Below are 15,555 nucleotides of genomic sequence, written 5' to 3'. Positions count from 1 at the left end.
ATGCCCACCTGGACAAGCCAGCAAGCACTGTGAGGGTCATGTTTTTTGACTTCTCCAGTGCGTTCAACACCATCCACCCTGCTCTGCTGGGGGAGAAGCTGACAGCGATGCAGGTGGATGCTTCCCTGGTATCATGGATTCTTGAATACCTGACTGGCAGACCACAGTACATGTGCTTGTAGCACTGTGTGTCCGACAGAGTGATCAGCAGCACTGGGGCTCCACAGGGGACTGTCTTGTCTCCCTTTCTCTTCACCATTTACACCTCGGACTTCAACTACTGCACAGAGTCTTGTCATCTTCAGAAGATGACTCTGCCATAGTTGGATGCATCAGCAAGGGAGATGAGGCTGAGTACAGGGCTACGGTAGGAAACTTTGTCACATGGTGTGAGCAGAATTATCTGCAGCTTAATGTGAAAAAGACTAAGGAGCTAGTGATAGACCTGAGGAGAGCTAAGGTACTGGTGACCCCTGTTTCCATCCAGGGGGTCAGTGTGGACATGGTGGAGGATTACAAATACCTGGGGATACGAATTGACAATAAACTGGACTGGTCAAAGAACATTGAGGCTGTCTACAAGAAGGGTCAGAGCCGTCTCTATTTCCTGAGGAGACTGAGGTCTTTTAACATCTGCCAGACTACGCTGAGGATGTTCTACGGGTCTGTGGTGGCCAGTGCAATCATGTTTGCTGTTGTGTGCTGGGGCAGCAGGCTGAGTGTAGCAGACACCAACAGAATCAACAAACTCATTCGTAAGGTTAGTGATGTTGTGGGGATGGAACTGGACTCTCTGACGGTGGTGTCTGAAAAGAGGATGCTGTCCAAGTTGCATGCCATCTTGGACAATGTCTCCCATCCACTACATAATGTACTGGGTGGGCACAGGAGTACATTCAGCCAGAGACTCACTCCACCGAGATGCAACAAAGAGCATCATAGGAAGTCATTCCTGCCTGTGGCCATCAAACTTTACAACTCCTCCTTTGGAGGGTCAGACACCCTGAGCCAATAGGCTGGTCCTGGACTTATTTCCTGGCATAATTTACTTTTTACTATTTAACTATTTATGGTTTATTACTATTTATTATTTATGGTGCAACTGTAGCAAAAAACAATTTCCCCCGGGATCAATAAAGTATGACTATGACTATCCTTCTTCATAGTCTTTCTACACACTGTATCTATGCTACACCAATTGCTCCATCATCTGACCTATCACTCTCGATCCCATCCCCCTGCAAACCTAGATGAAACCTTCGCTATCAGCTCTAACAAATCTGCCCGCAAAGATATTGGACCCCTCAACTTCAGACGTTTTGCCTTCCTAACCATCAACTCAACCTGCAAGTTAACCTTTAGGGAATCCTGCACTATAACTCCCAAGTCCCTTTGCACCTCCGATTTTTGAATTTGCTCCCCATTTAGAAAATAATTATCGCCTTTATTCCTTCTACTTAAGTGCATGACCATACATTTTACTACACTGTATTCCATCTGCCACTTTTTTGTTCATTCTCTTAATCTGTCCAAGCACTTCTGCAGACTCCCTGTTTCCTCAACACTACCTACCCCTGTATAATGCTTACCCAGAGCCTGCTTCTACAATGAAAAAAATAATTGGTTACAATTTTTATGCCAAAAACATTTGCAAAAACCTATATGAGCTTAATTTCCTTACAGCTACGAATAGGAAATGGAATGCACTGCATTCTAATTATAGTTACATTTAAGATGGAAAATCTGCAGTTGCTGGAAATCCAAGCAACACACACAAAACGCTGGAGGAACTCAACAGGCCAGGCAGCACCTATGGAAAAGAGTAAATAGTCAACGTTTCCATAGATACTGCCTGGCCTGCTGAGTTACATTTAAATTATTTTTAAAATCTGTTCGCATAATAGAATATACAAATCAATTTATTTATTGCAACATTTAAAACACAAGGATTATGTCCTTAACACTGAAAAGTGACTGACAATTAATGTTTCAGCTCACCAGCACTTCACCATAATTATACCGGGAGGGTCAACAAAATCTGAATTCTACCCCAGCTTTCCAAAGTCATATTTTTTTATATATTGGAGAGCTTAATAATGAGCATAATTATCTATTCATAAACATATACAAAATATGAGTCAGGTTTGCAGGACTGAATATATAAAATTATGATTATTAAATTATAAGGTGCAAAGAAATGGGTAGATAGAGCTTTACCTTAAGGTAGGGGAATCCAAAACTAGACGGCAGTCTAAGGTGAGAGGGAAGAAATTTAAAGGTGCTCTGAGGGGCAAGTTTTTTCCACACAAAAGGTGGTGATTTGTCTGGAAAATGCTTCAAGAGGAAGTGGGAGAGGCTGATACAATTATAGCATTTAAAAGACATCAGGATAGGTATTTGAATAGGTTAGGAACAGAGTGATATGGACCTATTACAGGGATTCATGCAATAAGCATCACATTGGGCATGGGTGAGTTGGGCTGAAGAACCAGTTTCTGTGCTATACCACTTCATGACTCCGATCTGCTGCAAGCTTCCTTTTATTCATTGGAAGGTAGGAGACTGAGACTGAGACTGAGGAGAGAGGTGTACAAGTCATGAGGGACATGGATAGGGTGAATATATAGTCTCTTTCCCAGGGAAAGGAGTTTTAAAGTGAGAGGGGAAAGATTATAAAAGGGCAACTTCTTCACACAGAGTGGTGTTTATATAGAATAAGCTGCAAAAGTAAGTGATCAAGGCTGGTACAATAATGACATATAAATAAATACTTGTAGTGGTACACAGATAGGAAGGATCAAGAGGCATCTTGGACATATGAAAGCCAAAGGAACTAGTTCAGATAGACAATTTGATCAGCACGGGCCTGTTTTGTTTTATAACTCAATGTTTTTGAGGTGTGGTTGCTAATGTAGAATTTTTAGAACTACTTATCCCTCATTTATATACTTTTAAAACATCAGATCAGTACTATTCACTGATGTAAATTCATCACATTGTTTTTTTTTAAACTCCACTGAAAAAATACACTTGTAGATCAATGCAGTTAATATATGCAAACAATATTCTGCATTAGAAAGGTTAATAAATCAGACAGAGAAAAAAATCACATTACAGAGATGGAAACCATGGCAGCATCTCTACTTCCTTAGAAATTTGTGAAGATGTCATCTAAAACATTGACAAACTTCTACACATCTGTGGTGGAGAGTACCACACAGCTGTAGACCGGCTGCATCACGGCCTGGTATGAAAAAAAACAATGCCCTTGAACAGAAAATCCTACAAAAGTAGGGGATCCTGCCAAGTCCATCACAGGTAAAGCCCTCGCCACCATGGAGCACTGATGCAGGATAACAGCGTCCATCGTCAGGGAACTCTCCTACCCTCGTTATGCTCTCTTCTCACTGCTACCATCAGGAAGGTGGTACAGGAGCCTCAATACCCACATCACCAGGTTCAGGAACAGTTATTATCCCTCAACCATCAGGTTCTTGAACAAGAAGGGATACTTTCACCCCAATTTCACTTGCCCCATCACTGAACTGTTCTCATAAACTATGGACTCACATGCAGGAACTCTTCAAATGTTCTCAATATATATTGCTAATTTATTTATAATAATTATTATTTCATTTCTTTTCTTTTTGTATTTGCACATTTTGTTGTCTTTTACACACTGGCTGTCTGTCCTGCTGTTGTAGTCTTTCAGTGATTCTATTATAGTTATTGGATTTATTGAGTATGCCCACAAGAAAATAAACCTTAGGGCTATATAAAGTGGCATATATGTATTTGGATAATAAAATTACTTTACTTTTGAACTTTGACAACAAGTTTCTAGTCACTTCAATTTTCCATCTCACTCTCACTCTGTCCTCAGCCTCAATTCCAACAAAGCTCAATATTAGCATCCTCATCTTCCTCATGGGCTCACTATATCTTCAGAACTTCAAAGAACATTTATTATTGAAGGATGTATAAATTATACAACTTTGAGATTTGTTTGCTTACAGGTAGCCACAAAGCAAGAAATCAGAAAGAAACCAATTAAAAAAATAAAAGACCAAAACCCAGTGCACAGGAGAAAGGTGAAAAAAAAACACAAATCATGCAAGAAATTGAAGCGAGCAACAGCATTCTGAACTAAATTGAGACCTCAGATCCAAACCCCAGAGCAGCCCAGAGTAGGCCCAAAGCTTCACTTATCAGTTTACCGAGGAGGAGGAGAAGATGGCGGCACGACGCAGCTTGCGCGGCCACTCCGGTGAATAATATCTGTAATCTGTCAAGTAGGGTGCCGAGCACAATCCTGATTTGATGGAGACAGACATGGGAGAACAAAGGAACATCTGGAGAAACTTCTGAAATGCCTTTTTCGCTGCCACTGTTCCTGTGTGATCCAGAATCACCGGAGGGGAAGGCCCCGAGTCCTCGGCCTTGCTTGTTGCTTGGCAGCCAGGACGGGGTCGAAGCGCTCGGCAGAGATGGTGCTCGGTGCTTGGTGTCAAAGGGCTGGTCGGAGGCTCAAAGTTTTCGGATGGACTCAGAGGCAGCTGTGGTTGGGTGCTTCCAATGCATCGACAGTTGTCGGTGCCTGGAGGTTTATGGCAGAGAGAGTTTCTCCCTTCTGCCGCCTGCTATTGGGACTACCGGGAGTCGATCGGAACTTTGAGACTTTTTTTTTAACCATTCCCATGGTCCGCTCTTTATCAAATTATAGTATTGCTTTGCACTGCTGTAACTGTATGTTATAATTATGTGGTCTTGTCAGTGTTAGTCTTGTGTTTGTCTTGTTTTTTTTGTGATATCACTCTAGAGGAGCATTGTATAATTTCTTAATGCATGTATGCATTTCTAAATGACAATAAACGAGGACTGAGTGTTCTCATAATCTAATCTAATCTAATCATATTAGCAGGCGCGGAGCACTGCAGTTGTGGCAGTCTTCATAGCCTCACCACCATGATACCCTGTCTTTTCAGTCTATCTGGGGCGGCGTTTAAATTGATCATATAACAGATATCACATTTTATCTGGGTACAATGTACCTCACATTGTACCCGTGAACCACTGCAGTGGGAGGTTCCAGTGCCCTGGAGAGAGGAGTGAACATCACAGAGAGCGAGCGAAGTTGGCGCTAGCCTCCGATTTGGCCCAGCGTTCAAATTGTCTGAACAACGGATTGTCAGACCCAGCTGCTGTGACCACACAGCCCAGCAACTCGCTCCAGCCCCATATTTTGCTGCCCAGCCCAAAGCCACTCTCAAACTCTTCAAAGCAATTGGCGCTTAGAACAATCCAACCCGCACCTGGGCCAGTTTTACGGGCATTGGAATTCATTTGCCCCGGCCCTGACTTCTCCTCGCCGAATGGCTCAATCCTTCTGCATCAATTCTGATACACGCCAGCCCGGCTCTTCTCCTGAACTTGCCTCGCCATCACTTGCCCCCTCACTGTTTGTGTCGATAACTTAACACAATTCACATCAGAAAAGGTGTTTTTAGTTCAGTTACTTGTCATTTGAACAACCGTGAGCTATCGCATGTATTTGGTAGCGTGATCTTAACTGGAAGAACTTGACACTGAGGTTACCATTTCAGATTTGCTGTTCTCAATTTGAATTTCTAGTGCCCATTCCACTTTTTGCCGGTGATTTTAGATAATTATTCTGCATTTACACTTCTTCCAGACTGACCTTTTGTTCCCTTTTAACACCTTCTTTCATTGTGCACAAGTATCTCTTTTATCCACTAATCACTCCGCCTGCCACCCTTTCAAAGACTTCCCTTTTGTTCTCTCCTCCCCTCCCCCACCTCTTTTTCATGTTACATTTCCAGCATCTACAGCCTTTTTGATCTGCATCACAAAATCTGTTGGTCCTTGTCACTAACCAATCCTAATAAAGGGTCTCAGACCTAAATTGATAGCCTTTTCTCTTTTAATTGATAGCTTTTTTCTTTCTCTTTCCATAGATGCTGCCTAACCTGGTGAGTGTTCCCTGAACTTTTTGTCTCCAATCAGCGCAATTATAGTGGATTCCAGATAACTGGGTCATATCAGGACCAGTACATTTTGGCCCAATTAAGCAGCTGCCCCAATGAGCCAAAGTTTCAAGGAAATAGTTTTTTTTAAGTATAAAAAAGACAAAGTACTCTTTAACTGAGTTTCAAATTATGTATTTAAATGAAATGCAGAAAATATTAGAATGGTACAATACCACTACTACAGTACTATACAAGTTTGCATTAGTTTCTAATAGTTATCGACACAGGAATTCATCCAGTGTACTCTGTGTTCTTTTGATTGACTGTAACTGAATGAAATCAATGCAGACACAGTGCAGACAATGTACAGTCTTCATACAATGCTTTCAATGAATGCATCCTCCCTATCTTCATTTTCATTGTAACATTCAAGATGGTTGTCAATACCTTCAAATTCTTTGTAGTCCCCAACTTGATGAAGTAGCAAAATCATCTCACTTTCACTCATGGCAGTTTCTGGTCTGAATGCTTGAAACTGCAGTGAGCAAAACAGTTCTGAATTGTTTTACTATTTATTTCTTGCCAACTATCAGTGACAAAAATCACTGCACTTTGAACACAAGCACACACATCTGACACTACAAACACGAAATGCTGGAGGATCTCAGCAGATCAGGCAGCATCTATGGAAATAAATAAGCAGTTGATGTTTCGGGCCAAGACACTTCTTCAGGATTGGAAAGGAAGGGGGAAGACGCCAGAATAAAAAGGTGTGGGGAGGGGAAGGAGCATGACTAGAAGGTGATAGGTGAAGCCAGATGGGTAGGAAAGATAAAGGGCTTGAGAAGAAGGAATCTGATAGGAGAGGAGAGTGAACCATAGGAGAAAGGGAAGAAGGAGCGGATCCAGGGGGAGGTGGTAGGCAAGTGAGAAGAGGTAAGAGGCCAGAGTGGGGAATAGAAGAAGAGGGGAGGTAATTTTTTTTTACCTGTATGTGAAATTGATTTTCGTGCCATCAGGTTGGAGGCTACCCAGATGGAATATAAGGCGTTGCTCCTGCACTCTGAGGGTGGCCTCATCTTGGCACAAGAGGAGGCTATGGATCTACGTGTTCACGAGGATGATCCGGGAATGAAGGGGTTAACATATGAGAAGCTTTGAGCCTGTACTTACTGGAATTTAAAAAAATGCATGGGGATCTCATTGAAATCTACCGAATGTTGAAAGGACGACAGGGTGGATGTGGAGAGGATGTTTCCTTTGGTGGGGATATCCAAAATTAGAGGGCACAACCTCAAAATTGACAAGTGAACTTTTAGAACAGAGTTAAGAAGGAACTTTTTTAGCCAGAGAGTAGTGAATCTGTGGACTGCTCTGCCACAGACTGCGGTGCAGGCCAAGTCCATGGGTATATTTAAGGCAGAAGTTGATTGCTTCCCAGTTAGTCAGGGTATCAAAGGGTATGGTGAGAAGGCAGATGTATGGTTTGAGTGGGATCCAGGATCAGGATCCTATGTCTTATGTATGGTCTTCTGTCGGAACGGGAATGGGAATTGGAATTATAATGTATGGCCACCATCAAGTTCTGCTTTTGGCGAGTGGAGCAGAAGTGTTTGATAAAGCTGCGTCCCAACTTGCGACAGTTCCTTACGAATGTAGGGGAGGCTGCATTGGGTGCACTGGACACAATAGATGGCCCCAACAAATTCTCAGGTGAAGTGTTGCCTCAGCTGGAAGAACTGTTTGGGGACCTGAATAGGGGTAAGGGAGGAGATGAATAGGCAGGTGTAGCATTTTGGCCACTTGCAGGGATATGTGCCGGTGGGGGGGGTGGGGGGGGGGATGAATGGACAAGGGAATCACAGAGGGAGCGATCCCTGCGGAAAGCAGAGAGGGGAGGGAGCTAAAGATATTTTTGGTGGTAGGATCCCCTTGGAGATGGCGGAAGTTACAGAAGATAAAGTGTTGGATATGGAGGTTCGTGGGGTGAGGACAAGAGGAACTCTATCACTCAGACATGCACCTGACGCTATTTTAAAACTGTTCGCTCTAAGCACAGTGTAGTGTCTAATGGCCACACTACATGCACGTGATTGATGCTAGCTAGAAACTGTTTGGCAAAAGTCTCCTGTCCCAATTAAGCAGCACAGCATCCCAAATAAATCAAAGGCTTCCCAGCTATTTTCTCAATTAGTTTTTGTTCTTTGAGAGTTGTCCCAAATAAGAGGCTGTCTTGATTAACCGATGGCCCAATTAACTGAGTCCACTGTACTTCCAAGATCCATTGCCAAATACGCAGTATTTATCCAGACAAAAATAAAAAACAGTTGTTAATGTCTAACCTGCAGCAGTATATATCTTCAGCTAAATAGGAGTTAAAAGACAATCTAATTACACAGATACACAAGTGACAAGTGAGGAAAGATAAACTCTGAATAACTGACATTCAGTAAAGAGATCTATCCACCTAATGAGCAGGAGATTTTTATAACAGTTAAGAATATATGACCAGGACATTCAATCCCTCTCAGCTGTTCCACCTTTCTATATAATTGTGACCATCTTCCACGTGGTGCCACTTTTGTTTGCTAGTTCACATCCTCTGGTTCCCCTCAAATCTAAGATCACTGTCCTGGCCATACAGTGACTGAACCTTCACAGTCCCTTTGGGTGCAAAATTAGAACTATTCACTACCCTCTAAAGAGAAGTAACGTCTTCTTACCTCAGTCCTTTATTTTGCAACTTTGAGCTCTGACTCAAAAACTCCTCTCGGGGTAACCTTGTCCCTACACCTACCTTGTCAAGCCTTAAAGAATGAGAATTTGCAAGAAAATATTTCATTTGACTTGTGTACCATGCTATTCTCTTCACATCATTAGTTACCTCGAATGACATAACTGTCCAGTGCCTCTTCCATTCTCTGCAAAGCTTCTGCACGGCTGGCTCCGTAGGTCACCAACTGAAAGACAAGAGCATTAACTGGCTGAAGAGAAAACTGAAGGTACGTGAGCTGTAAATCCATTTGAACAAAGGTATATCAATCAACTTGTACTTTGGACTTTTGAAAAGGTCCAGTTTCATTCCTTGCATTTCCATTTAAGAATCTCTCATCAAAACAATAACACAAACATCAATTTCAAGTTGTGCCAGTCACACAGTCAGCCATGACTCAGTATTGGTCATCTCACAGTCAGAAGCTCATGGATTCAAGTTCCAATCTAGAGCACAGAAGCAGGTTTTCCATTGCTATGCTAAAGGAGAGCTACACAGTTAAAAGGGCTGTCTTTTGAGTAAGATGTAAATTTGAAATCAAGCTTGCACTTAGGAGTGGCATACTTTGAGGAAATGTATGGGAACTTCTGCCCGTGATTAGAGGCTGATACATGTAGCTCACCTGGTATCACTAAAACAGTCATCTCACTACTGGATGTGGGACCTTGCTGTACTCAATTTGGCTGCCACACTTCCTAAATTTCAACAGTGACAACACTTCAAAAGGGTTTCACTGGCTGTAAAGTGCTTCACAGCAGAGGACATGAATGGTATGACAATAAATATGATGCCTTTGCATCTGACCACAAACTTTTCGTGTGGTTATGACAGCCACAGAGCAATACGGATCTGTTTCAAACAATAGACTTCAATATGATGATGACTAGTCAAAGAGCAATGTTAGTGGGCTATCAACATGTGAAGAACTACTAGGCAGCTTTGACTATTTAACCCTCTGCATATAAATAATATAATCCAAAAGGGAACGACCATACCCAACCGTTTCTAAGATTTATGTAATTAGGTCAAAGTTCAAAATGTGTTAAAATTCAACTTTGCTGAAAATTCATAATCCTCCTTCTCTGCCTAATACTGCGACAGTTGGCATGCTGCCTGCTTACTCCCAAGCGCAATTAAGATTTGTTTGCTGATGTTTTTGATAGGAGTTTCTCCCCCATAGATTTGGAGAAGTATTTATATTTCCTCACTTTGGCCACATTTTGTGTGGGGTATCTATCAGCCTGCCTTTAAAAAAATCTGTAGCTCTGGAGAAAAACGGTCAAGGCAAAGTGCTTTCCTAGATGGTGAATGAAGAAATACTACTTTGCAGAGATGCAGCACTATTTTTCAATTTGGACAGCCTCCTCAAAGACTAAAACATTTTCTCCATATTAATTGTATCGAAATTTTTACAATTTTAAAGTTTACCACTCTGTTCTTTTTCTTCCCCTACAGGATTAGTCCTTTTCAACTATCTCCATTAAGTATAATGTATCACAAAAGCCAAAAAAAAATGCAGGAAAAACTAGGCAGATCAGACATAATCTAAATTTCAACAGATATAGCCTGAACTGCTGAGTCTTTCTAGCATTTTCTGGTTTTCTTTCAGATATCCAGCATCTGCAGTTTTATTATTGAGTATAATACCTCAGCTCTAGTACCATCATGAATATTTTCAGCTTCTTTGCCAATGCCTCTAGATCCTTTTTAATTACCCAGTGCCTTCCAAGAACAATTAGGATTAAATGAGATCACATGGTACACAACTGTAGTTGAAACAATCTGTTCAATTCCTTGCAACATCACAAATTTATTTTGTCTGACCAAGAAGAAACATTCTCCAAGGACTAAAGAGTCGCACACTGAATAAAGTAGACTGAAATATTGAAGCTAAAAATACCAAGAGTTAAATAGAGTGTGAAAATGATAAACATCAATATTCAGGTAACACATCAGCTGCGATTTTAAACACACTTGTAAAGTAGCAGAAAGCACTCTCAAATTGCAAACCGAAAAGGCTCATTCTGTACCATTCTACAGCTCATGTCCCATGTAGTGTTACTGATATTTCATTTAGTCGTACCAACTGGGAGAGGGATTAACAAAACAGAATAGCTTTAAACTCTTCTTGCGCATCCCCCAATGATTAACGAGATTGACAGAGCCAGACACCTGGTGTGGTTTTGGCCAGGGATAGAGTGTGATGTAAGCAACAAATGTCCCATGAAAGTGCAGCATTCTTTCGCTAAATCGTTACACCATAAAAGCTTCAAACAAAAATATACTTACTTTTGAAATCATAGGATCATAATAAATGCTAATGTCGCTTCCTTCCTGAATGCCACTATCAACACGAACCTAATAAAGAGAAACAAATCCATTGTAATTTAAGCAAATATACTGTATAAGCTTGGGCCAGAACAACACAATGCACACACATTAGGTAATAGAATAGTAATGCACATATTATAAATTAATTAACCGTATCACTTAAGGGGAGAGCTTTACCAGAAACTTGCAGTTAAGCCTTTGTGGTTTTTAAAATTAATGCAGCATGATGCACTGCATATTCTATAATATTACCATCATTCCTTCACTCTAACAGTACAACTGTTATTCCTGTATTTTCCCTCGAGAGATGACTGTTTATACAGCTTTTTTCCATAACCTACTAGACATACAGCTCACAGTCCCATTAAACAGTATGGCTACGCTATACAACACAGGAGTTCGGTTTATCAAAAAGAAAAGTTAGCATGTTGCAGGCTCTGGTTTCCTTCACTGTTTGACTTCATTAGTGTTATGCTGGGATTAGCTATAAGAAACATTTTTTAAAAGTAGCTGTTCCTGGGGCATAAGTATTTATTAAATTGCTGTTGTCAAGATACAGCCAACAAAGTATTTAAAAACCAATCAAAAAAAATTCAGGACAGATAGAATCATCACAGGGATCTTGAGAACCAAAAGTAAGTTGAAGCTGCTGGAACAGCAGGGCTCCAAGATACAACACTTCGACAAAATAAACCCGAGAAGGCTCATATATCTTCACCGAGGGAAGAAATCCTCATCATAAACAACAGCAAAAGCACAGCTGTTTGGAAGAAGGCAAGCACAAGATGGTCACAACAATGTCTGCTGCAACTTCTTAATATTTTAATTCGGTTGATTGTCCAGGGGATTAAAATGTAGATTTCCTTGTTTGTTACAGCTCCAGGCAGCTATGGCGATATCTTTATTTTTGAACACTATGAACAAGTTGGTCCAAGCTTGATTGAAGTTGGCTCAGAGAAAATTAGACTGCATTCAAATTGTTTAATTTGTTTATCTGACATGTTGTTGCCTTGATTTTCTTTTCTTTGCATTTTGTTATTGAAGAACACATAAACAATGGTGGCTAAAAATCCTGCACTGCCCACAATTGTGTCACGTGGTCCAGAATAACACACAGGCACTCCACTCCATTGGTAATCATGCATCTTCGTGGGAGGGAGAAGCAGCCAAGATAAATATTCAGGATAATTTAGGGAAGAAACTGTTTCTCTGAGCACTGTCTATGTCTGACAGGCGATCAGACTTGTCTGAAATCCATGTACAACCTTGTATGTATAAGTGACCTCCGTGCCTTGCAGGTCCCTGTCCCACTTGTACTAGTAGGAATTTGTATATTTAGGCTCTGCTTTACAGCATTAATGTAGTGGCTCTGATACAAGACCTACGTAGTTCCTTGCTGGCAAAGAATCAAATTGCTGGAGGAACTCAGCAGTCGGGCAGAATCTATGAAGTGAAATGGACCATCGAGTCGCTTCATCTCAACCGCTGAGTTCCTCCAACAGCTCGTGTTGTTTTGCTCCAGATTTCAACATCTGCAGTCTCTTAGGTCTCCTGCAGTTCATTGCCGGGGCATTTCAGAAGGCACTCAAGGGTCAGCTAAATAAGTGGGTCTAGAGTCATAAACACACAGGAACAGTGTAGCGCAGTTTTTAGCGTCACACTACTACCGCGCCAGTGACCCAGGTTCAGTTCCGCCATTGTCTGTAAGGAGCTTGGATATTTTCCTGTCAATGCACAGGTTTCCTTCATGTGCTCCAGTTTCCAAAGACATACAGGTTATTAGGTTAATTGGTCACATCGGTGTAAATGGGCAGCACAGGCTCGTTGGGCCAGACAAGTCTGTTACCATGCAGCATCTCCAAATAAAATAACAAAAAGATTAGCCACCTGGTCCCACCAGTGAATGTGATCATGGCTGATCCACCTGGCCTCCTCTGTGCTGATATCTCATAGGCCTCAAAACCACAGATCTATCAAAAATGTATCTACTTCCACCTTAAATACTTCTCATGACATAACCTCCAGAACCCTCTGCGAAAAGAAGCTTCTAGAGATGGAAAGCTCTACTCTCCTTTTTAAATGATAGGTTGGTTAATTATACCCTGCCCTGAAGGGTAATACTAGACTGGGTGGGCATCTGGAAAAAAATCCACAAGTTATGTAGTCATCAATTTCTCAAGTGACACTGGATTTTCTGTCCAGTAATTTAATCCTTGTGCTGCCACTGTGCCAGGACTGGCAATAATTACCAGTTGTTTGCATTAATGCTAATTTTCAAATTGCTAATTGAAGAACTGTGAAATGATCCATACCTGGGTTGAGCACTGACCAAATGCATCAATAATGGTAGAGAAATAACCAGCTTCAAAATATTTAAAGCCCAGAGCAACAGTTCATGCCCAAGAAGGACCATTAATACATTTGGAAAAAGAATTATTTTGCCATCTCAACAATCTCTGCATGTAGATAAGTTAACTCAGGGTAGATCACAAGTAAAAGATAAATATTGTGCAGGTTTGGCCACGTAAAGACAAGACCCTTTCCACCAGTTCCTATAATAGTCCTTGCTTGATGAGAGAGTTCTTATGAGCCAAGACTGAATTCATATTGCAAGGTCAGCACCTGACAGTGCCTCTAGCTCACAGAAAACTCATGGCATGGCAACCTGTTCTTAGACTTCATCATTTCAGGTTGGGGAATACTCAGAAGCGTAGCGGTTAGCATACAGATATCATAGTGCCAGCGACCCGGGTTCAATTCCACTGCTGTCTGTAAGGAGTTTGTACGTTCTCCCCATGACTACATCAGTTTCCTTCGGGTTCTCCAGCTTCCTCCCATATTCCAACAAAAACAAAAAAGTTTGTAGGTTCATTGTTCACAGGGATTTAAAGGGATGGTGCAGGTTCTTTAGGCCAGTAGGGTCCTGTTACTGTGCTGTTTAAACAATAACAAATCTTTAAGGTTCATCCATCATCATCGATGAAGACCTCGACACTATTAGTACTTTTTACGAGGTCACGGATGGAGAGCATGCACGGGAGCTGGCCAGATTCGAACTCCGGACCTCTCGCCCCGAAGTTCAGCGCCATTACGCCACCAGCCAGCTAATGATTGTGTTGAGACGAGCACTTAATTTGGATTTAAGTGAGGGAGAGTTGTGCACGTCAGCCTCACTCTCTCTTCCCAATTCCCATCTGGATCCAGTGGCAAGACAAGAGTCGAGATGGCTGGAGGTGGGACTAGGGGCAGTCGATGTCTTCTGTGTCTTGTCGTGCTCCACACGTTCCACGACACTTGCAGAGACCGCCTTCTTGATTGTTGGACCTTCCATTGGTCTTGTCCACTCAATCTGCCGAAGTCTGTCTTCACATGCTGGGATAGACAACTCCCTATCTCACCGAGGGTTTGAGACTCGTTGGCTACCCTCACCTGGTTTAGCCGGCTTGTGGAAGCCGTTGCTCGGGGTGTGGCCATTGTCACATGCAAACAGCTACAGGGAGCCACAGGTGAGAGCTGAGTGCCAGGTGGGGACCAAAGGCGGACAAACTGCCTTGAAAAGGACACGACATGTTCCCCCACCAGAGGTGCTACCCCTCCCTGACACCCCATACACAAATCTTTACTGAGAAAGGAGGGCTATGTTAATACTTGATTCCTGGCAACGGTAATTCACACTGATCAAACTAAGCAAGTAATTTAGTAATTATACAGTAATTTAGAAAATTCCTGATCAAATGAAGACAAGTAATAAATAACTGACAGCCACAACCCTATTCAACACCACCAAATTACATTTAACACCGCATACAGGAAGATGGGTTTGCATCTTTTTTTTAGAATCTCTTGTGTAACAAAGCGGCCAAAGTCACTTCACAAGGAAAGAAAATTAGTTAACGGCTTCATAAAGGAATATTAGAACATCTGGACAAACATTCACATAATAGGGCAGGTTTAAAGCAGCATGCTTATATAGCAGCAGACAGCCTGAGACTTAAAGACAGCAAACTCCAGAGCAAGGGACCTGGCCTGCTGAAGCCACAAACACCAGTGGCAGACCAACAGAAATCAGGGACAGGAGGCCAGATTTGCAGGATCACAAAGATCCCAAAGAACTGTTGGGCTGAAGATGTTTACAAGAACAGGGAGGAGGAGCAAAGTCACAGAGGGATTAGGCAACAAGGTAATCAACTTTAAAACAGAAGCAATCTTAAACCTGTGCCATCGTACATGAACAAAAAGTCAGGTAAAGGAATCTATATCCAAGTTAGGAGGTCTGAAGCTAGATAGGATGTTTCCTAACAGTGGGACTGCATTCACCGGCTACTATATCATCGTCAGTATGTCTACAGCTACTCAAAATCCATGTGCAATGCACCAACGGTCAACTTCATCCGCCATATACATTTAAATGTATTAGAAATTTGCTGTGGTGTGTTAGCTCAACATGCAACAAAAAAATTCAAC

General features: G+C 41.8%; 1 protein-coding gene across 3 annotated transcripts in view; it reads right to left on the bottom strand.

The window, feature by feature from the left end:
- pcca (propionyl-CoA carboxylase subunit alpha) overlaps positions 1-15,555 on the bottom strand; it is a 495,020-nt gene that overhangs the window by 213,007 nt on the left and 266,458 nt on the right. For all 3 annotated transcript variants that reach the window (XM_072258848.1, XM_072258849.1, XM_072258851.1), the window contains 2 exons: positions 11,050-11,118; positions 8,872-8,947 (listed from right to left, as the gene is read on the bottom strand). In XM_072258848.1, the coding sequence (XP_072114949.1) occupies positions 8,872-8,947; positions 11,050-11,118 (145 nt within the window). The remainder of the gene's footprint in view (positions 1-8,871; positions 8,948-11,049; positions 11,119-15,555) is intronic.

This window comes from Mobula birostris, chromosome 5 (assembly GCF_030028105.1).
Source record: "Mobula birostris isolate sMobBir1 chromosome 5, sMobBir1.hap1, whole genome shotgun sequence".
Lineage (NCBI taxonomy): Eukaryota > Metazoa > Chordata > Chondrichthyes > Myliobatiformes > Myliobatidae > Mobula > Mobula birostris.
Note: the sequence above shows the minus strand (reverse complement) of the source record. Positions and strands in the feature narration are given on the sequence as shown.